At 44.7% G+C, this 23,016-nt stretch overlaps 2 protein-coding genes and 1 long non-coding RNA gene across 13 annotated transcripts in view; 2 read left to right on the forward strand and 1 right to left on the reverse strand.

Moving 5' to 3' along the window:
• Positions 1 to 2,218, forward strand: part of FGGY (FGGY carbohydrate kinase domain containing) — a 282,932-nt gene extending 280,714 nt beyond the window's left edge. For all 10 annotated transcript variants that reach the window (XM_042030819.1, XM_042030821.1, XM_042030827.1 and 7 more), the window contains 2 exons: positions 290 to 351; positions 1,973 to 2,218. In XM_042030819.1, the coding sequence (XP_041886753.1) occupies positions 290 to 351; positions 1,973 to 2,054 (144 nt within the window). In that variant the 3' untranslated portion in view covers positions 2,055 to 2,218. The remainder of the gene's footprint in view (positions 1 to 289; positions 352 to 1,972) is intronic.
• A 7,725-nt stretch (positions 2,219 to 9,943) lies between these two features.
• HOOK1 (hook microtubule tethering protein 1) overlaps positions 9,944 to 23,016 on the forward strand; it is a 36,621-nt gene continuing 23,548 nt past the window's right edge. Inside the window, exon 1 of one of the 2 annotated variants that reach the window (XM_042030815.1) lies at positions 9,944 to 10,105. In XM_042030815.1, the coding sequence (XP_041886749.1) occupies positions 9,959 to 10,105 (147 nt within the window). In that variant the 5' untranslated portion in view covers positions 9,944 to 9,958. Of the gene's footprint in view, positions 10,106 to 22,402; positions 22,532 to 23,016 lie in introns of those variants that run through there. The other variant, XM_042030816.1, reaches the window with a different exon arrangement.
• Positions 19,313 to 22,275, reverse strand: LOC121665919. Its single transcript, XR_006016514.1, has 2 exons — positions 21,948 to 22,275; positions 19,313 to 21,374 (listed from the first exon to the last, which is right to left on the reverse strand). It is a non-coding gene; the product is annotated as an uncharacterized LOC121665919 (long non-coding RNA).

The raw sequence follows: 23,016 nt of genomic DNA on the forward strand, positions 1-23,016 counted from the left end.
ACGCAGTGTTTAACATTTCCTTTGGTTAGAGTAAATAATAAAAGATAAGTCTGTTCCGCCTGGGACTCCCAGTGAGAGAGAGGAACAGATTTTGGTTACTGAGGGTCTGCAGTGCTTTGTTCTCTTGACTACTTTATAATGGGATTGAACATATTTGCTGCCATCTGGCCTGTTCAGCCGAAACAAAATACATCACTAATGTTCCGATTGGTTTTGAAACATCTTGTTCTTGTCAAAAAGTATTTTAAATCAAAACAGGCTTTTTCAGTTGCTGTTTGTCTTTTCCTAGGAGGCCATGGCGAAAATGGGGAAAATTGGGAGAGTTGTGCAGCCCAACCACGAGCATAAAAGGTAATGCTGGCCTTGGTGTGTTCCACTGGGAGAGTTCAAGGGAGATGAAGTTGGGGTCTGGAGACGAGGTTGGGGTGGACCTCTTTACAGCCCTCCTCGAGTGCAGTAGTGTTTAGCCTACAGATACTCTAAGAGTCATACTATATTAAATTTTTAAGAATTGTTCTTACTGTATTTCTGAGGACTATTTTTATTAACTTTTAAGGCTTAATTATCTGTTTTATATTTTAATTATTTCCAATACTATATTTCAAAGCGCTGTTTGTATTAGTTTTCAGGGATTGTACTGTGTTACATTCGATTTTAGGGTCATTTACGTTACCGCCTCACGGGTTCCGCATTCCATGGGCGGCGGCGCGCGGGCGCCCCCTGGCGGCGGCGGCGGCTGGTCCGCGCTCCCGGGATCGGGCTGAGGGGACGCGGCGGGGCCCGTGTCCCGTTCTAGGCCCCGCAGCGCAGGACACACTGGGGGGCTGGAGCACCGGGAGCGGCTGAGGGAGCTGGGGAAGGGGCTGGAGCACCGGGAGCGGCTGAGGGAGCTGGGGAAGGGGCTGGAGCACCGGGAGCGGCTGAGGGAGCTGGAAAGGGGCTGGAGCCCCGGGAGAGGCTGAGGGAGCTGGGAAGGGGCTGGAGCCCCGGGAGAGGCTGAGGGAGCTGGGGAAGGGGCTGGAGCCCCAGGAGAATTCCTGAGGGAGCTGGGAAGGGGCTGGAGTCCCGGGAGAGGCTGAGGGAGCTGGGGAAGGGGCTGGAATCCCGGGAGAGGCTGAGGGAGCTGGGAAAGGGGCTGGAGCCCCAGGAGAGGCTGAGGGAGCTGGAAAGGGGCTGGAGCCCCGGGAGAGGCTGAGGGAGCTGGGGAAGGGGCTGGAGCCCCAGGAGAATTCCTGAGGGAGCTGGGAAGGGGCTGGAGTCCCGGGAGAGGCTGAGGGAGCTGGGGAAGGGGCTGGAGTCCCGGGAGAGGCTGAGGGAGCTGGGAAAGGGGCTCAGGCTGGAGCAAAGGAGGCTCCGGGGGGACCTTGTGGCTCTGCACAAGTCCCTGACAGGAGGGGGCAGCCGGGGGGGTCGGGCTCTGCTGGCAGGGAACAGGGACAGGAGGAGAGGGAACGGCCTCAGGCTGGGCCAGGGGAGGGGCAGGGTGGACATTGGGGAAATTTCTTCATGGGAAGGCCTGTCCAGCCCTGGCACAGCTGCAGGGGTGGAATCCCCATCCCCGGAGGGATTTAAAAGCCGTGTGGATGTGGCACTTGGGGACATGGGGCAGTGGCAGCCCTGGCAGTGCTGGGGAAACAGTGGGACTCAGTGATTTTGGAGGACTTTCCCCGCCTGAATGAATTCTGTGAAGCTCCAGTGGCTCCTCATTTTCACAGCAGAGAGCTCTGGGGGAAACTGTCTGAGAACCCAAGCTGGCTGTAGGGAAATGAAAGGTGGAATTGCAACTGGGAATCACTCGTTTGGGTGGGAACTGCTCCAGAAGTGCCCAGGGAGGGCTGTGATCCTGGCAGCAGCTGTACTTAGGAAAGAGTCAAAGTGTCTTCAATGCTAAGAGAAGCAAGTAAACATATACATTACAGGGGATTTAAATCTTCAAATCTCAGGCTTTGTTGACGTTAACTTTCTAACGCAGATTTTATGACAAGAAATACGAAGTATTTTTGAAGCTTGTGGAACACCAGAGAGAGTATCGCTCCATCATGAACAGCTTGTGATCCAGAGGCATGGGATCTGGGAACAGCAGGGATAACAAATTTCCAGGCATGTGTGATGCGGGTAATTTCTTACTGTACCGTCCATATTAAAAATGTACTTTTATGATTTAAAGTATACATTTTAATTTTTAATGAGCAATAAAATGCAGTCACTTTGCTGTGAAGTGCTGCGTATTTTCTGTCAATAATCCCTGCACGAAGGGACAAGGAATATTCATTTGTTCCAGTCGGAGAACATAAGATAACCAGTTGCAGGTACCCCAGTGCCAGCACTTGGACTGGCAAGAACAGCACAAGGAATATCATGATACACTCAGAGGGACTTGAGTTCATGTAGTCAGTGTTCACATAGATGGACTTTGCACACTTAGCTTGAGAGAAATTCCTTCTTTAGTATTGGCATAGGCTGCAATTCCCAGTTAAATGCAAACAGGAGTCACACAATAACAAAATTAGACTTGGGTTATTTGGAAAATAATAGTTTCTGGCTTTTTTTTTTAATGTTAGTAGTCAGCCCTGAAAAACATCTGGTAATTTTTTTAAAGAAACAATGCACTTCCTGCCTTGTAGTTCATGGAAAAGCAATTGTTGCCATTTCCAAAGTACCCATTGTTAGGAGAAACAGCTTTACAAGTTCAGGGACATAATTAAAAACAATGAAAGTTAATGGGAATAAAATGAAGAAACATCATAACAAAAAGAGTGAAACAAGCAAGAAAATGACTCTGACATAGTGGGGTGTCAGAGCTCCCAACTCAGGGGCACGATAAAATCTGTCAGCTGAAAAGACAGAGTGGGAAAAAGCAACTGGAGACCAGTGTGTTGTAACCAATACATATTCATGAATTTTAATATATCCATTTTAATATGCAAGTAGCATGTAGAAATGAAATCCACAGACTCCAAATGGATACCAAAGGTACAGGTTATACAGGGACAGATGTGCAGGGTTGGCTGGCACTGTACCAGCACTTTTACCTCTTTGCAGCTCAACACAAACAACTTCAGCAAAGTTTCTGTAAACTTCCTGCTATTTATATCATTATCCTCAAACTGGCCTTGATTTCTCTGACTGAACTGGTACCAAGACTTAGCACAAGGGGCGTAGGGAGTCTGGAAAGGGAGCAAACAATCACACTGACTTGGTGTAAAATGGAGATGCACGGAGTTCAAGGCCTCTCTGTACCTTGCATGGGCTTGCACAACACAGTTAACAGAGATTTGCTCCCGTTTCCTGCGTGGCCTTTTAATGCCTTTCTCCCCTTGTGACACTTGTACTTACAGTTGCATTTTTGTTCCAAGCCAGTGTTACTGCCAGTTTCATATTATCCATTTTAAAACCAGAGCTGTCAGAACTCTGTATCCCAGTGGCTGAGTAATCAATCAGCTGTGATAACACAAACACTGCTGCAGGATTTTGCAGTGAGACTGTCTGACCATCCTTGTGTTATACAAGACTTAGCAAATTGTTCCGTTTGCCAAGTCCTCAAATTAAAATCTAATCCAAATTGAGCCAAGAAGTAAAATGTTAAAGCTCAAGAGTTCTAACGCTCTTCAGCTGCAGGTCGGTGGGCACTGTAATGTTAAACTCTGATGTGGCATGAGGCATTCTTGTAAAACTGCCCTCTGAGGGCTCCATATCAAGTGCCTTGGCTATGCCAAGCACTGCTGAGTCCTTCAGCCCGTGGCAGCAGCACAGGGACAAACCCATCACACTGCCCCAGTGCAAGAGAAGCCTCAGTCATGGCTTGGGGAAGTTTGGCCAAGGGCCCCAGCTGGGGTCAGTCAGGCCCCTGAGCTGCAGACCTTGCCATCCTCACCCCTTCAGGTGCAATCTGCTGACAGATTTTTATCATGCACATTAAAAGAAGGGAAGCAACCTCTGTGTTATCAGCTGCTCCAAGAGTCCTGCAGAGAGGCCCAGTTCACTCACATGGAGAAGACAAAAATATGGTTCCAAAGAAACAAAGAGCAACTCTAAGGAAAAAAAATCCCTGAGACCCATCCGGGTGAAGAGTCCTCACAAGGCAAGGAGCAGGAATGACAGCCTTTCATACAGGTAATCTGCAGACTGAATGTTCACATGAGATTGGTTATTTTGTATTCTGATGCATTTCAGTTCCATGTGTTTCTTAAGCACTTTTAAGTCAAAATCTCTTGAATGCAGAACCTTTTTGTGCTGTCCAAATGCCCCTACGCTGTTCAATCATGGTACAGTATCCAGAGGAACCCTTCTAAAAGGGATCCCTGCTGCCCCAGCCCTTGGAAGAGAAAGTATTCTGCTTGATATGGAATCCTTCTGGGAACTGGGCCTTAATGGCTGCGCTGGTGTGTGCCTGGCTTCAGAATCTGGCATTGAGTGTAGGCTGTGAATGCTTTGAAATGAGGCTTTGAGCCTCTCACCCTGGTGTGGGCAGGAACTGTAGGACTGAGTGATTATTCCTCTTCATTAATGCTGTGGTGTTGGGTTAAAAATTTATTTTACCCTCTGCAGGGCTTAGTTTGGTCTGTAGATTGAAAGAGACTCCCCAGTTCTTTAAGCTCCCTCCCAGGATGTGACAGGAAAGGATGTGCTTTGGTATTATCCTACACCTTGTCAGGAAGAGGCTCTGCTTGTGTCTTCAGCCTCATCTTTACATCAGTGCCACTGCCTGGCACTCTCTGTGCCAGCTGGGATTCCAGCCTTAAGAAAGGGCAGAGCCAGTGTGAACTGTTTGGATTTGGCATTTCTGGGGAAAAATCCAGCTGCTTTCTACACTGGAATCTGATTTGAAATTTTAGAGGCAAGTTAAAATCCTGCAGTTCAAATCTGAGTGATATTTGAAGGGTCCAGCCTGCCCCTCTCTAGGTCTGCTTTTCATCCCACACCATGTTCTCCTCCCTGCCAGGGTGACTGCAGGACTTCTCCAGGTGAGAATTCCAGAAGCACCTTCACTTGAAGGTTCTGGATGCAACAGTGGATGGTAACACTTCCACCACAGTACTGCCAGGAGCTGCATCAGAAGGTAACCACATAATGGTACAGACTGGTTTTCCTTGCTGGGTCTCTTCCAATCCGTTTGTTCTGTGCTGCTCACTCAGTAAATGCAGATTTACAAACACTTAGGGGTCGAGGTTGTTTCCTTGGCTTATTGTGTTTCTTCTCACAAGAGGTGTGAAAAGCAACACAGTTCCACAATAAAGAACATTTTCCTTTTTTCCCCTGTATCCAGCCTCCCAGTACAACAAGCAACCTCTGGCTGGGGCCTGGTGAGATTAGGAACTTCCATACTGCTTTTTGTGGAATGTTATCCCAGAGATGCAATAAACTACACAAAAGCAAAATGCTGGAGGCCTGTTTGATATTTCACAGTTGTGTGATCTGACATGTGTCAGATGATAAATGCAAATGGCTGCAGGATCATTCAAGCCCAAGTGGGTTTTGAAATGCTGTGGGAAAATTAGAGGATAAATAAAGCTGATCCCAAGAGCTCAAGCTCGTTGTTTGGCATGTGTCAAAATGCAGACAGAGGTACATATTACCTTTGTCTGCAGGGAGAGCAGGTTAGTGCTGCTAACCAGGGACTGTGCCTCCAGTAGGGGGTCAGGCAGCAACCTACCAAATTAAAAAATGAAGATATGCTAAACATATTGGAGGTTATTTAATGTTTACGAGGAAGTTAGCAGGATTAATAAACTCTTTCTACAATGGACTGTGAAAATGAATGTGATTCTTTATTTTTAATACATGGTTTTGCTCTGCAAGGTGACTGTGCAAAAATGGAGCTTTTGCTCTTCTATACTGGTATGTGCAGAGATTCACAGATCAGCTGAGGGAGAGTTTCCTTCCCACGGTTTCTTTCCCTGTGGATCTTACTCTGGAAGCTCCCTGGGTCATGGTTGAAGCTCTCAGGAATATGGGTGCCCGTGGACAGAAGCATTGCAGCTGCATCAAGGTGGACTTGTCCAGAGTGACTTTCAGGGCCAGTTATCCCAGATAAACCAGCACGCACAGCCAAGGAGCAGCTTGTACCTCTGGAAAAGCCAATTGCCACATCCTTTTTTACCCAGACAGCTGCTGATTTCCAAGTACAAAATAGAGAGGTCTCAGGAGTGAAAGGGGACAGAGTGTGAGGACAGTAAGATTAGGCTGCACATGCAGTGACAGCAGTGAGTTTGGACTGTTCAGATAACTGGAAAATTGAATTGTTGCTGCCTGCTCTGAGTTTCCCCTGTACCCATAGCATTCTCCACAATTTCCCCAACCATCCCCACTTCTTTCAAAAAGGGAACAGCTGTGTTCAGCTGCACCTTCTTTGTACAGACTTCGAGGATGGATTCAACAGTCAGAGGGGGATGCAAAGGAAGAGTGAGGATGACTTGTTTGCAAGCATCATTCGTATTCACTTGGAGCAGTTCGAGTAGGAGTGCTTGTGTGTTGTGGAAACAACACAAAATCACCAGGTGTGAGAAGAGTTTGCATTATTGTAATTAAATCATGAGGTACAAGTAAGTGAGTTGTAAAAGTAGCTCTTAAAAGGCTCTTAAAATAATTACTATGCATCCCAAACTCCTTAATTGCCTTGCACAAATCCTTAATATTAGAGTAAGGAAAGGGTGTCCAGCCAGGGTTAGCTCCATTGCTAATACATTGAATGCCAGGGCTGGCACCACCAGCAAACCCAGCAAAGCACAAACAGCATCTCAGCAGAAGCAGCACAGCTTGACTGGCAGCTCCGGGGCATAGTGAGCAGGTCAGGGAAATAAAACCTCTCAGCATTTCAACTGATGCAACTTGACAGGGACCCCAGTGATAACAGCAGCACAACTTTGTGCTGCCATTTTGATGGGATTGTTTTGTTGAGCTGAACAAGGATCTTAGTTCTTAAAAACAGCCAGTGAGTACTTTGTGTGAGCTGTGCTGGAATGAGGAGTCTCCGGGAGCCCTCACTGCGGGGGTGCTGCACCCAGCATCACATCTGCTCTCACTGAGAAAGGGAATTTGAGAGAAGCCATGTTTGAAATCCACAATAAAAATGTTCCCGGTGCCATCAGTTACATTGTGTGTACAAGGGCTGGGGATGTTAAATTCGGCCCAAAGGTATTTTTATGAACCTCACTCCGACTCGTGATTTTACTCATTTTCATTCGCGTGCAGGGTTTATCTTAGTGCCTCTTGTGTTTTGTTCGCACACACAGAGCAGTTGGCTGAGCCCACAGCTGTGTTTATTTCTAAATCCCCATCCAGTCTGTATAAACCCAGTCTGGCACCCAGCTTCCAGCTTCTCCTTGAGCTTTTGCATTTGACACCCATCACATCTTACCGGCCTTGACTCACTGGGGTGGTGGATCCACGTCTGGGGATCCCCACAGCTGCACTGCTGTGCCTGTGCTCAGTCCCAGCAAGGCCAACCGGGCACTGATGGATCCCAGAGTCCGTCAAGGCCCTTCACAAAAGAATCCCATGGAAATTAAGATTTGCTGCACGCAGAATCCTTTGTTTGGTAGAACAGGAAAGGAAGGACTCCTCTGAAGTTGACCCATTTGTGCTTCAGTGCATTTTTCATAAAATAGACAAAATCCTGTTTTAATCTATCCCACTCCACAACCTTCTGAGGGACTCTGTAGGTTTCTCTAAAATACCTCTGTGGTTATTGTTAATTAGAAAAAAATAATATTGCTGAAGGATCACTTTTCAGTTGAACTTCCTGAACATATGGTTCAAACTGAAGCTGAAAAGGAAAACTTCAGGACAAACTGTATGAATTACTACTAATAATAAAATCAGACATTTTTTATAAGTCCACATTAATCTTCTTTAAAAGCTTTGGGTTAACCACATTTTTTAAATAAAACTTTTACCAGAGCGGAATTTATTAAGAGAGCTCAGTGTTGCCTTAGCTCTGTTCCACGGGGCATCAAGAGAAGTTTTATTACTGATTTCAGTCACAACAGACTTAGATCTACACAGAATGGTTTTGATAAGCCCAATGTAAAAGTTTTATTGGTTTAAGACATGAGAAACAGACATGTTACAGAGACCACTTCTACTCTATAAACAGCCATAACATGGATAATGCATCACACTGGAGTCAGTGCTCCAGAGTGTAAATAATGGTGTGGAGGGAAGGAAAGCCTGGCCAAGTATGTGGCTAAGAAAAACAACATCGACCCAGCTTGTATATGGTACTTCTCCTCTGCAGATCTCAAAATTAAATACAAATAAAGTCTGTATCATTAGGTCATACTCACAGATGGGAAAGGGAAAATTAACCAGGCCAGGGAAAGAGGAAAGTTGATGCTCTTTGTTGTTATGTCTGTCTTTGTACTTGAAACTGCAACTACTGGGGCCTTATTTGAAACAGGTTTTTGAGGCCATGTGGTTACTGTTTGTCCTGGATGAGTTCCGTTCAAAGCCTTCTTTTCCTGTATGTTATAAAACACTGTTAGAAAAACATGAAACAACCTGGAGTATTACATGGTGTCTCTCCTGAGGTGTCCCTGGCTGTTGGGGATCCACTGATTTGTTGTGCTCCCAGAGGATGGCGATAGTGGCAGTGGTGACGAGGGACTGTGCTCTGTTATCTTTATCCTAAAGATAAAAATGTGCTTTTATTGCACCAGCATTAACAACACAGCCCCTTGTTCTCCTTTGTACTTAGATCTTTTTATAGTGTGGTGGAAAAAGTGTGAATGGTTTGTAAATATAACTTGCACTTGCTTGAAGGTGCCAAGCTCACACTGGCTCCAGTGATGCAGAACGTGGGCCTTAAAAATCCTGCAATCCCTTTATAAATACAGTTATGAACATAACTCCCTCCACTATTCTGTGCTTCATCCTTGTATTCACTTGGAAAAACTATTTAAATGCTGTAATCCCAACCATATGGCTCAGAGCCTCAAAGAAGGCATTTAGCAGACACGTTTGTCTAGAGAATTAGGGTTTTACACAGATTATCCAGTGACTAGAGATGGTCTGGGGGAGGACAGGAGCCCACGCCAGGGGCAGCCTCGACAGAAGGACCCTCTAAATCTGCTCTGTCCCTTTCCTGTTAAACAGATCCAGGGCTGGAATAAACAGTTACTGACCTTGCATTGGGATGAGATGTCTTTGAACAATTTTCCTCTGTAAGACCACACAGATTTACTTAAAAAACAGTAAACAGATTAAAAAAGCTTTATGCATTACTCGAAACCAACTTATTGAATTGCTTAAAATGGAACTTCCACTACCTTTGTTTGCGTAGAAAGCTTTTACAGGGCTGCAAACCAATGCAATTATGCCTAGATCACTTCTGTTTTATTTTAGGCAAATGTTTCACTTGGGAGGCAAGAGTGGGACAGCACGAGACCTAAGCCTGGTGTGTCCTACTCCTGATTTTCACCCATAGAAATTAATTTTATGGGATAGCTGGATTTTTATGCTGCTGATTAAAAAGACAAGCTGTCTTCTCAGAAGTGAGTTCATGCTTGAAGATGTGACTTCATGTGTGTTACATCTCGAGCTTTCACGGTTACAAAGGTGGACTGTTGATTTTTGTAATAGGTTGGGGTTTTTTCTTGTATAGTCGAATACAAATTGTGTGATTTTCTGGTGCATTTTACCCATTCCACAAGTCTGTATTGTAATTTAACAGCATCCTCTGAGATGATGTTACTTCTTGTCAACCTAAGATTTAATGTTTATTAGCCTGTGTAAGCACTGACTGCACTGTCAGTCCAAAACACTTCCCACAGAATAAATGCCCACAGTTGGTTTCTAGTGGGAGAGGGGCTCACTGGAGGCAGGGGAGCAGCTGGAGTTGCTGTGATTCCTGGGAGGGATGTAGTGCAGAGTCTTCACTAAATTAGTAGTTTGATTGACATATTCAGTCCATTAAAATAATTTACTGTGATTAGCAGAGAGCCACAGAAGCTCAGTGTAGATGTCACACATAACTAATTATCACTGTTTCCCTCCTCTGTTGCAGTTGTGTCTGTCACTTAAATGTACTGGAATAAAGTCTGGTGTGTTCTCTGCCTTCCTGGGGTGGCAGAATGGAACCATAGGCTGGGTGGCAAAAAGAATCCAGGTGAGTGTTGAGGAAACCAGGTCTCTTGCCAGAGCCAGGTCTAAGAGTTCTCCAAATGAGTAATTTTAAATCAGCCATTCATACTATTCTCTCCTCCTGTAATGAGGATCTGTAATAAGAGGAACTGGAGGTTTTAAAATAATGTGCCATAACTTTGATTCAATGATCTTAGAGGACCTTTCCGACCCTAACAACCGTGTTTCTATAACTACTGGAAAAAAAATCTTTCTCCTTTACTGTGAAGTTATAAATGTATTTGTTTCCATCCCCAACAGAAAAATGTCAGATGCCAAAGGCCTTTCCATTGTTTTCAGATTTTCCTTTCCCTGCACTGATAAGATTCTCTCCTGCAGAGATAACAACCACAATAGCCCAGCAAAGGATGGCTGGGTAGGAGTAAGACACCACCATGATGGTCAGATCCAAGTCCAGGACACTGAACTCCAGGCAAGCAGACTTTATTTAACACAGTAACACCTAAAATTCGTCTGGCACATCCCAATCCATTTTGACTTCCCGTGCAGGGCTGGGGGGCATTTGCAGATCCAGAACATCCTCTCAGCTTGTACAAGCGGTGATGGTTTCTGTCAGCTGCAGCCCAGAGCAGTTGTGTTTACAAACACTGCACACACACAAGCCCATTAGGTATCTCCTCTTTATTTGTGCACAGGAATAACACCCACATTTCTTTAGCTTTGTCTCGTACAACAAAGGGAATGAAATGTGTTTCTGATTATGCAATAGATACGGAGTCAAGGGAAGCCCAGCATTCCCAGACCGTAACCAATGGAAATTCTGAAAGGCTCCCTTGCCCTTTGCAGCCTCAACAAGTTGAAACCTCTTGTGTATTTTGTATTAGCTTGTCTTGTACAATCATTAACTTATATATGACTCCTAGGGGACAAGTGATTATGGTTTATTTCCAGATGACTCATGAGCAAGTCTGCAGAGAGTTTGAGCTGCTCAGAAAACAGGAAAATGGAATATTTAGTGTTGCTGATGATACCAGTTCTGGCTGCTGAGCTCAGGCACCAGGCAAGGGGGCTGGAAACTCATCAGCTTGAGTGCAAGGGCCTGTTGAGACCCTGCAAGTGCTCAAGCTCTGCTCCCAGAGCATTTGATTTGGACTAGGAATTACAGCAAAGAACCAGGCAGTGATCCTGCACTGCAGGAATAATATGTGTGTGGATAGGAAGAATAAAAATCATTCAGACATCATTCAAATCCAAGGTTGTGGCACCACATTTTTAATTTTTTTGTGATCTCTCACTGATTTGAGTGAAGCATGGTGAGAAACTTGACCAGCTCTTGCAGGATGACTGACAGATGGCAGATCTAGAGGGAGCAAAACCAGGCAGTCCTTTACATACACAGTTAAGCCATGGACATTCTTACGGATGCTAGGAATTTCTGAGTCCAGCAGAGTCCAGTCACCAAGGCAAGGTGACCCTGGTTTCACCTGGTATGGACGTTCTTTCATCCAGTTGCATTAATGGAGCATTTGGGAGGAAAAAGGGACTTGGGGTCACCTTCAGCAACGACATCAGTGGCTTAGTCTTGTCCTGAGTCGATCAGCTGGGAAAAACATGCCAGGTCTGTCATTTATTTCTAATAGATTATCTGCACATAATCAAATTTCTGATTATTGAGTCCAAGCACTCCCAGTGATGCTGGAGTTGGCTCTGTCCTGGTTATGAGGGGCCCGCCCAGCTGGATCTGATAGAAGGAGAAGACAGATGATATCTGACATCGCTGTAAGGCTGCCAGAACTAATTTACCCCTTCCAAAATCCTGAGCTGGCCTTTGAACATTTGAACTGCGATTGAATTAGAGATTGATTATGGCAGTCAGTGTTTGTGTCATGAGGCTTTGAGGTTTTGATGGCACTAAACAGTCTTAACAAAATAAAATATTTAGCGTGACTTTGCCTAAAATGACAGATTTTTAGGAAGCTTCCTCTCATGCAGTAATTCTGTTGTTATTTCAAACAGCACCATTAAAATTGTCACTCCTCTTAACATTTTAGCCTGGAAACTTTGCAAGTACCCTTAGAAATGACTATTTCAGTCTTGTATTTGCATCTGGGTGCCTTTGGTGGTTCCAACCCATATGTTACTGTGAATCCTCAGCCAGAACCAGGTGATAAAATGTTTAGTACAGTAAAAGTCAATTTAATTCATTTGGAGGAAACAAAAGGAAAAAACCCAATCAAAACCAAAGCCCAAGTTCAGAAGCAAATTATTCTGAAAAACAGACTTAGAATTCGAAAATCTGGAGAAAGCCTTAAAGTTTGTCAGGAATCAGGTTCTTATGTTTCTGCTCCTTTCTCAGTGCACAGCACAGGTGTTCACTGAGGCCACATTTACACAGGTCAGATTTGCAAAGGAGTTCTTCATGTAGGAACCTCACCAGGGGCCAGGCTTTGAAACTGTGACAGATTTTTGAGAAAAAAGGAGCTTTTCAGATCTGGACACATCTTTTGGCTTAAAATGAAAGCTGAGCATTTCAGAAAATAATTCTTGTAGAACTCTGCAAAACCAAGCCCATTGTACTAAACCCCAGCCACCAGATTTGATACATTTTTAATTCTTGCCCACAAAAGGAAGGCGTGAAACACTGATCTGTTTGTTGGCTATGGAGCCAGAAGCTCCTGGGTATAAACCTTTATCTCTGTGACACAGCTCAGCTCACAACATCTTCCAGTTTTACCACAAGGAAATTTAGCTCTAAAGCATCACTGGAGAGTCTGTTCTCATCAGCATCTTTGAGGAGGGGTATTAAAGTTTAAAAAGCTCTCAGCAGATTGAGCACTCACTAACATTTATTGGTTTTTCCATGAGCATGTGGCATTGTTTAGTAAAGCAGCCCCTGCTTTGAGGTTTGGAGGTGTCAGGAAGGGGTGACAGTGTCACTTTGCTCTGGCAGGGGAGCAGCTGCCCCCAGTCTCAGTTACAAGGGCAGTTCAGATGACCAGGGAGGATACACTGGACAGCTCATGGTTTGGCAATCCAGATCTAACCTAATCATAAGCAAATTAAAGCCAGGACATTTTAGAAGGAAGAACTGATTCATGTGGATTTTCAAAAGTAATCTAATGATAAAAAAGTCTAAATAAATACTTCAATTATTTATTCATAATAAGTCTAATGAACACTTCTTATAGTGGTCCAGGAGATCTCCATGAGGTTGAGTGTGCCATTCCTCTTTGCAGAAGTGTTTGAGAGGAGCTGAGTCAGTGACAGTGTTGGTGTGGAATCATTCAGCAAGGGCAATTATGCTTTATTTGCCAATTATTAATTTAGTTGGCAAGGGTCTCTCAGGTTTTCTAAATTATGGAATGAAGTAAATGTAGTTTTCTTCCATCTGAAAATAAAGCCCTTCCTTTCTAAATCTTCTCCCCCAAAAGACATTTAACATCATTGAAAAGGCACCTGAACTCAATAAAAAAAATTGCATTCCTATTTTTTAATAGTAACTTGAATCAAGGACACACTGTAGGTATTTTGATCACCTGACTGAGTAGCAGCTTATCAGTGCTGTTGCAAAACAGCTCTAAACCTTGCCAGACACTTGTGATACTTTGGAATTGCATAACTGCAAACTTAGGTTGTGTAATACAATTTTGTCCAAATCCTAAGTGAAGTGCAGAATTTAAGCAGAAGGTCTAACATGTTAAAGTAATTTTTAATGATGGGCATTTATATGCCATAGGGTACTTATTCTTTGTCATGCTCTATGGTCCTTGAGAAAGGTTTGATTTATGTAAAGGTGTTCTTCAATTTAATGCTGTAAAATTGATAAGGAGACCTGTTCAGGGCTTGGTTTTGTGCAGCGTTCACCATCCTGATCCTGATTGAACAAGGCACTGAAGCACAAGCCGAATATTCAGCCCTCAGGTAACACATAACCTCTTATGTGTCAGTAATATTGGAATAGAAATACACTTAGAACAGAAATACTGCCCTTGGCATTCCTGCTGAAGCACTGATAAGCTAAACAAAGCACTTTTCAAAGCCTAATAACCGGATGGGATTTGTAGCATAAACAATGCTCCTTGTTAGTCACCAGTCCCCAGGGCATCTTCCTCACTTTGTTTCAGATAAATTAGCAACAAATGAAATGCTGTATGTGATTTCCTGCCCTGGGTATGCTTGTGTGCTCGCGTGCCAGTGTGAGAGCTGTCATTTATTATTTATCCAGAATGTATGCACGTCCACAGTGTGATTTAATTACTTATTAAAGGTGCCAGACTGGCAGATGCAGAAGCTGGAGCAGTTTGGTTATCCAGAGAAGGTGGTATAGGCAGTAACACCCTCTCCAGGATGTTCAATGCTTTACCCCAATGGACTCCCCAAATCCCCAAGCACAACTCTTTCTCTCCGACCTTTTTCCAGGTTCTCTGCTCAACGTGTTAAATTCGAAACAGCTGCCAGCAGAAGATGTCAGTTAGTCCTGCGGTTTCCAGGCAGGAATGTTGATACTCTGGAAAATGGTTTGAATACATTAGGTCAGTCTGTTTTAGCTAGGCCACTCAAGCACTGGGTTAGTACTAACAGAGGTGAAACCCCCTCTAACTGAATAATAGCAAAGATACTATTTGTAAAGGTGGAGTGAGCCCAGATTTCCTTCTGCTTGCCAGGGGCTGTGTGCACAATACTGTGGCTCTTCTGCAGTCACTCAGGCCTTACCACAGACACACTTGTCTTGGAAACTGCAGGTTGAATTCTGTACTGTTTCAAGAAACAGGATTTTGGGTCCATTTTTTATGTCACTCTAAGCCTATTATTGCTCAGTTGTGCAGTTCAAAGCACTTCCACTGCCCCCCAGGCACAGCTGGATGCAGGACAGCAGGGAATCTTCTCTTACTTCCATCAGTATCCAGGCTTCAGTGGGGAAACTGAGATTTTATTTGGCCTAACTCACTGAATTTTACCAGAGGAAGGCTGTTAAATAACAGCAAGGTTCCCTTCACATAGCTCCAGAACATTTTGAGGAAGATAATGCGCACAAGAAAATCCAAACTTCTGTGACTCTGTACATTAAATCAGTTAATCCATGATTGCCCCAGGCCAGCCATTCCTGTTGCCTTGCTGACATTTTGGTCCCAGTACATGCCTGAAAGTTGGAATCCTGGATCCATTTTGTCTAATTGTAGGTTGGGTTTTTTTGGTGCTTGATCTTTGGTTGGGTCTGTAAAGCACAACTGCAGTGCCAGTTCAGTGCTTGCTCTTAACGAGCTTCTTGTTTTGGCTCTGGAGTTTGAGCTGGCAAACACTCCCATGCCTATTTTAGTTTCCTTTATTTTAGTTGTATAGTCCCATCCAAGCCAACAGGTCTGTAAGTGCCAACCACTGGCATTGCTGCATTATTAATTCCTAATGTTACACATCCAGTTTCTTGATCTACACCACAAAAGCCTACCTAACCAAAAATGGAGCCTGTGAGCGACAAAGATGGGGCTGAGAGGTGTGAAGGTGTGAAGCACCTCTGGCAGTGTTCTGGAGCAGGGCCTACGTGATGGCCTTTGACACAAACTGAGGGGTTTTTGACTGAGATGGGCTTTTGCATGACATACCCCCAGTGAGTCCCAACTGTGACTGAATTCCATCCTGGAATGAGAGAGTGGGGGCTGCTGGATATGTAGCAGGCTTCACAGAGTTCTGCTCAGCTGAGGAGCTCAGCTCAGAACTGCTGTGCCCCTGGTGCCTGTGCATGAGCAAAACTGAGCAGCTGCTGGAGAAGAGCAGCATGAAAGCAAAGGAGAAATCTCTAAATGCAAACAGACGAGTAACCTTTACCTTAAAAAATGATCCAAGTGCAGAATGCAGTAACAATAAATATAATTGCAACCTCCCTGGTGGTCTGTCCAAGAGAGGCTCAATCCCTGCTGTAGGAGTTGGCTTTCCCTCTTTGGAATATGCTATAGCAAGAGAACCTTCAAACATGAAAGAAAATGTGTTCCAAATTCTTAGGCAAAGTGAAGCCTATTTTTAAATAAAACCAAGAAAAATGACATTGATCTAGAAATGATGGGAAATCTGAACTCAGTTTTGACAGGTAGGTACACAATAACTTGTTTATTTAATATATAAATGTTGCAGTATCAGGACAATTCACACTCCACACACCTGTAGCTCCTCCTACTCTGTCAGCTGTGGTTGGGTTGGAGACACTGTTGTGTTACTCAGTAGCAAGTGGCGGCTGTGACATTTTCACCCAGTGTTTCTATTTTTGAACATAGACTCTTCTTCCACTAAAGAATACTTTTTAAATACTCCATTTAAAAGCACGGCTTTTACTGCTTTTCACACTAACCTTCAGATGTTGAGAAAGGAATACTCTTTAATAACTTAGCTGTTAATTTTCCATTTAAAAAAAATGAACAAGTTACTAATATTTGGTAAATCTTCTATGCTGGTGATGTTTCTGAATAGTAAGATAATGGCATATAATTGGTATAATGGAACACAGAGTTCTGAAATTTACTTTGTTTAGAGAGATTACAGATACTACCAGAATTAGTTTCCATAGTAGTACATACCAGTAACCTGGCACAGAATCAAAGGGGTTACTTCTTTTTGGAAATGGAGTTTGTAATTTCCCTGATCCTGAAAAGAAACATGTTCCTGATCTTACCTGTGGAGTAATCCCTGAGTGTGGTGAGTACTGGAGGTATTTGGTGCACAATATTAAATAAGTGTGAGGATACTCTCAGGATCAGAATCTGTATGGCACAGAACTGGGACACAAACCCACCTGCCAAACTGGTGCCTGAGGAGTCACCACATGGCCCCACCATCAGCACACCTGTGGGAACAGGAGCTCAAAGTGTCACTGTGTTCGTGACCAGCACGTCTCTGCCACAGCTCATAACCCTGTGCTGCATTTCTTGTCCTGGGCACAAGCTGAAATTGTATCTGAGACATTTAATACATGTGAATCTGCAGAGGGGCTGCTGCCATGACACTGCCAGCAGTTCCATGATGTCAGTAAACGTCAGCTGGATAACGCTGGAATTGCCGAAGCCCACTCTCACTTGTGACCTTGTTCACTAAGATAAGGGTATTAAAATAGAAGTGCAGCTATCAATGAGAAAGTAAATGAAAAGGCAGAAATAAAAAAGCATTGATAGGAAGTGAATAAATGTTAGGGAAACAACCAAGGCAGCAAGAGGAGGGGAAGAAAGGGTGCAGTGCCAAAGTGGGGTTTTGCTCAGCAGAAATGATGCTGTAGAGGTGTAAATATTTTATTCTGTTCAAGTCACTGTTCTTAAAAGTTGGCAGTTCTGAGATGTTTCCCTGAAATAGTTAAGGTAGATCATTCCTTAAGGATGTTAGCCATTTCCCTCTTGCTGGATGAAGCCAAAAGGTGCAATTACAAGATCTGGTCAGTCTCTTTTATAAATGTAGGTTGGTAGCTTTCCACCTCAGAGCTGCTTTGTCTCCAGTATAGCTTTTTATGGAATTTAATGAGATATCACAGATTCTGGCTCTGTGGCTCTGTTTCCATCTTTTCTGTTTCAGTTTATCAATGCCTATCTCACTGGCATATGATAAACCTGAACTATTATTTGGAAAAGCAGTTGTTATTTTTTTCTGAAACTATTGTAGTAAACAATATTATTATTCTGTGTGAAAGGTGTGGATGCATTTGCACTCTGTGTATACATACTCACTGTATCACATGGGCTAAGATAACTCTATCGGGAAGTCTGCAATTAAGGAGCCCAGAAATGACTCCAGTCAAAACAAAATTAATTATAAAAGACTAGAAATGCCAGCCCAAGCCTTCAGAGTTTTAATGAGATGACTGTTTCTTACCAGCATTAAATCTGTGGGGATAAGGAAATGTTCACTGAGTTAAGATGTGCTAAGAAAAGTGTAAAGAAGAACATAAAACAGCTCAGGAATTTCAGGAATCCCACTGGCTTAAACAGTCTTTTATTTAAAGCAAATGTTCTCATAGTTGAATGACTTCCAAGAAGGGCCTCAAGTGATGAAAGTATTTCCATCTAATGTGAAAATACTTGAAAGGTATTTATTCCATGTGAAAATATTGCCACCTTTCAGAAAAGCCTGAATACAAGACTCCTTTAATGAAGATACTCTCAGACAAGGTATTAATTTTCAGATACAAAATATCCAGAATTCGTACTATTTTGATAATGAATAGATTCTAATGACTTTCATCTCCTATAGCAGCCAGGGAAAATATTTCAGGGTATTTTACAAAATAGATACTTCAGTAACAGAGTGAAAAATTTTACATTCATCATCCTGACACTGCTCCCTTTTCCCTCAGGGCATAACTGACCTGGAAAGTACCACTGAGCATCTGCAGAGAAAAGCAGTGGGGAAACAAAACCTGTAGAGACCAGCAAGGCACTGAGAGCCTTTGGCCAGTCAAACAACTCCAGTTCACAGTAGTGGCTTTTTAATTCCTATTTTACCATTCTTAGATGTTCAGTTATGCTGAATAAACTCCATTTAAAAACTTCTAAATTGGCCACATTTGGAGACTAAACTGATAGTCAATGCTTTTTTCATGAAAACACAGTAACTTCCAGTACACAGCTTGGTTCAAAAGGAAGTGGGAGTGTATGTGGCAGGAAGGTGCCAGAGATTGTGACAAGGTGTGAAGGGATGTGTGGCTCAGCAGGTATCAGAGCAGTTTGTATTGTGTAATAATTCACTGCACACATATTGGGAATTGGTTTGATTGTGGTTTTTGAATCTAAAAATTCAAATCTACCTCAGTACTACAGAACACCATGGGGCTTATTGGATGCTCCAAAAGCTTTTGAAAGATGCTCAGGAAGTGCAGACTTCCAGAAATCAAATCAGCTGAGCAACTAAATTTGATTGAAAAGCAGAGGAACACTTTTTATCTTGTTTTCTAATGACAAGAAATGTGCAAGTACGTAACTAACCACCAAGGGTCAGTGTTTGGTGTTTTTACAAAATTCTGACATCTTTGTTCCTAGGTGCTTAGAAAATCCCTTTTAGATGCAGTCCTGTAATTAGGATTTTCCAACAGTATTTTTAAACTACCACTGAGATGTGTATGTGCCATACAAAGTATAGAAAAATTCAAGTGTCTGGATATGGGGCTTTTGCCAGCCAGCCACCAAGTAATGTCTGAACTGAGTATTGTTCATATTCCTGGATATAATGATAGAAGTACCATTGACCATAATAAACAAAAACACACTAGGAACTGGATTTTATTTTCATGAATAGCAAATACATTATTGTAGCAACAGCCATTCTTCTGTTAAGAAAGTTAAGACAGCCCTCACTGAGAGATTGTCAGGTGCTTTGTCAAGATGGCAAGGGATGCACTGTCAAGAGGAGTGAACACATTTTAAAAAAGTTCCTGTTGAGAGAAGTAATTTAACCTGACTTTAAAATGTAGTGACAGTGGTATCAGCCATCAGGAGATTGAGCTGCAGTCCTGGCATCAGGTGCAGGCCTGGCTGGCCTCCCCTGTTTCTAGGATGTTAATATAGGTCATAATCCTTGACTGGCACAAACCCAGAATGTACTGACAGACATTCATATAAGCTGCAGCTCACAAAGAAATCTCCAACCAGCCTTAAAAAATAAACCCAAACCACCTTACTCTGCGTAAGGCACAGAGATCCCTTTGTTCCGCTGCTGCCCCACGGCTGAGCTCCAGGCACAGCTGCCCAGTGCTGGGGAGCTTCCGATGTGCCCCTGCTTAGCTGTGACTTGAAAGATATAAAAAGCTGGGCAGATTTCTGTGTGGAGCTGATTTTATTTCTCTGCAGATGCAGACAAACCCCTGCAGTGCTGACACCAGTCTGTCTGGGTGAGCACTCAGCCACCCGGAGCCCGTCTGACCTGGATGCAGCAGCCAGGAGCACCCGGGTGAGCCAATCTCTCCTGACATAATCCCAGATGACCCAACCTGCACAGCCTGCCATGTTTTTACACGGATCTCAGCCACACTCCTTGCCCTAGCCAGCACTGCCATCCCTTAGGAATAATTTCTGAGTGCTTCTGAAGGAGGATCAACCCTGAATGGCTTTACCTGGTGCCTCCATCCCTGCTCTGCCCAGGACCCCGTTTTCCAGCTCAGCCCTGGATTCAGCAGTGTCACAGCTGTGCCTGTGCCTGGCCAGGGACACCTTGTGGGCTGTGACCTGGGGACTGAATGCTCAGCGTGACCCCAGAGCTGCCTCATCACTGTGCCCCTGCCCGGTGGTCACGGGACTGGGCCTGACCCTGGTCACCCTCACAAGGCTCCACCTTGTACTTCTGCTGCTCCCTGGCTTACGTAGCACAAACCCAGGGAAAAAAGGAGCTACCTGCAGAAAGTGGATGAGGAAAGTGTGTGAGAGGTGGAATCTGCAGAGAAAGAGCACTTGAAATCAAGTAGCTGACATACAGAATGTGTTTTTGTGAAATAGGCCGCGGGAAAAGGTTGGTAGGAAGTGACAGACGTGCACTGTGACACTGTCTGAGAGGAGAAGGACATAGAATTATGGAAAAATACAAGAAAATAAAGAGGGATAAAATAAACAAAAGCTGCTAGAAATTTAAAAAGAGCAAAAATACTAAACTAAAATGAGCATGCTAAAGAGTACAAATCCTAGCACAGAACTCTGGGGGATTTTACTGTAAAAACCTTTTATTCCTTATTCTATTTTTAATAAGGATTTATGTTAATCTTCCATGGCAACCAAATCTCTTTAAGAACCTTTGGTGAAAGAAACAGTACTAGGGTTTCCAGAAATCCAAGTCCACTCTCAAGTCTTTATCTGTTCTGGCAAACACTAGGAGGGGAAATAGTTATGTAAATATCATCCATGTCATCACCACAATTTTAACCTCTGTGAGGCAAAGTAGAATCAGTAACAGAAAATTAAAGTATGTGTCTTGAAGAACAGCCAAAAAAGAGCAGATGCTGCCTGTAGCTGTTATTATTCAAGTTCTTTAGTCCATGCTTAGGCTGACCTGAACACTGATGTGTTTAATGCCATCTTGTACACTTCAGTAACTGCAGGCAATGTAGAAATTATCATAAAATTGAACCCTAACCAAAAAAAATGGTTCAAATCAATTAGTAAAAGAGGCTGGTGGAGGGAAAATTTAAATAAGTTCTTGTTCTGAAACAGGAAAGGGACAGAATAATCACATCTCCTTAGTTTAAGGTACTGAGACTTTTCCCTGGAGTGTCTGAAGCAGGGTGCTATAGAAGACAGGATGACTGGCTCAAGCATCCACAAGATCTGATTAACTTCTTCCTATGAAACAAATACAGTATTTTCTGAAACAAAAAAAGATCAAACAAAATAAGTACTCATACGTTTTAGCTATCGTGTAGTGAACTGAGCAAGAAGAAAAGAACGCGTGTGGTGGGGTTTGATGTGCTGAGCAGGCAGTGCAGGGCTGGATGCAGAGCCTTGGCTGCGAGCCCTGGGCTCTGCCAGGGGCAGGAAGGAGCGGCTCTGCAGGAACAGCTCACACCTCGCTGGCAGCTGAAGGCACTGGAGTCTGCTGGGCTTTGGGAAGTACTAACAGCAGCCTCTGAGCCCGAGAAGAAAAAATGACAATATGAATTAAGAATAGGTAAAATTGACGTAGCCCTTCTCAATCCATCCTTTTGGAAGGGGGCACGTTTTCCCACCTCTAGAAGGGTTAAAGCAGTTCCTCCTCAGCCCCGTGCTTAAGCGCTTTCAATCCCTCAACTCCCCAGATAATTGAATTGGCATTTTCGCCTCATTTAACAATTTTTTAAAAATTTAACTATTTTTTAAGCAATTCTGTATCCTGCTCTGAGAGTAATGTTTGTGGCGGGTATAGGTATACTAACCTACCTACACCTTAAGCACAGGCAATTCTGTACCAATCCAGCAGCTCTTCACCCGTGACCTCCCCGGCCCGTCCGTCCCCGGCCCGCGGCAGCACTGACAGCCGGGACGGGCTGAGGCAGCACCCGCCATGTTGGGACGGAGCGGAGCCTCCCGGCCGGTGCGGGAAAGATGCGGGGGCCGCTCTCGGCCCAGGAGCTCACTCCGGGTGGGTGACACGATCGCGCTTCGCCCCCGCGTCACCCCGGGCCGGGTGACACGATCCTGACTCGCCCCCTCACGGAAGCGGGGCGGCCGCGAGGGCAACCGCCGCCTCCAACGGGTCTCACTGTGATTGGCGCGAGCGCACCCCTCCTCGGCTGTGATTGGCCAAGCTCGCTGTCACTCCTGGTCTCTGAGCGCAGGGGCGGGCGCTGAGTGGTCGGCGCTGGCGGCGGCCCCGCCCCCGCGGGGACGCGCGGGCGGAGCGGAGCCGCGGCCGGAGCCGCCGGAGCGGGGGTGGCCTGAGGGCGGGGGACGCGGATGCTGTCGCCGCCGCCATGGAGGCGAAGTCGGCGGACCCGCTGCTCTGCGACAGCCTCATCCTCTGGGTGAGTGGCGCGGGGGTTCTGCCGCCTCTGGGGCCCCTCGAGGACAGCGACGAGGCGCCAACGGCGGGGGGCTCTTCTCTCCATCCTTCCCTCCATCTCTCCGTCCACCCCTCCCTCCGTCCCCGCCCGCGGGAGCAGGAGCAGGAGCTGCGGGTGGGTCGGGCACGGCCGCGGCAGTGGGGGCTGCCTGGGACACGCTGCTCACAGCCAGCAGAAGGTGCCCGCGGCTCCCTCGAGGTGTGGATGTGGTGGTTGGAATATCCCCTGGGCCCAAGTGCGGCTCTCCAGTGGTGGCTTCAGTGTGGAAACTGCTCGGCAATTAACAATATGAATAAATAAATGCAATTAATTTGAATTGACAGGCGCAGAAAGCTCAGAGTATTTCATACCGGCTGGTTAAAGCGTTTATTAGTCAGGCACGCCACACCTGGGCGTGTGATGTTACCTGTGCCAGAAGCACCTGTTTGGAACTGTGGAGTTATTTA

Source organism: Corvus kubaryi, unplaced genomic scaffold, assembly GCF_017639235.1.
Source record: "Corvus kubaryi isolate FWS band 111438036 unplaced genomic scaffold, C.kubaryi_AGA036_p1.0 37334, whole genome shotgun sequence".
Taxonomy (NCBI): Eukaryota; Metazoa; Chordata; class Aves; order Passeriformes; family Corvidae; genus Corvus; species Corvus kubaryi.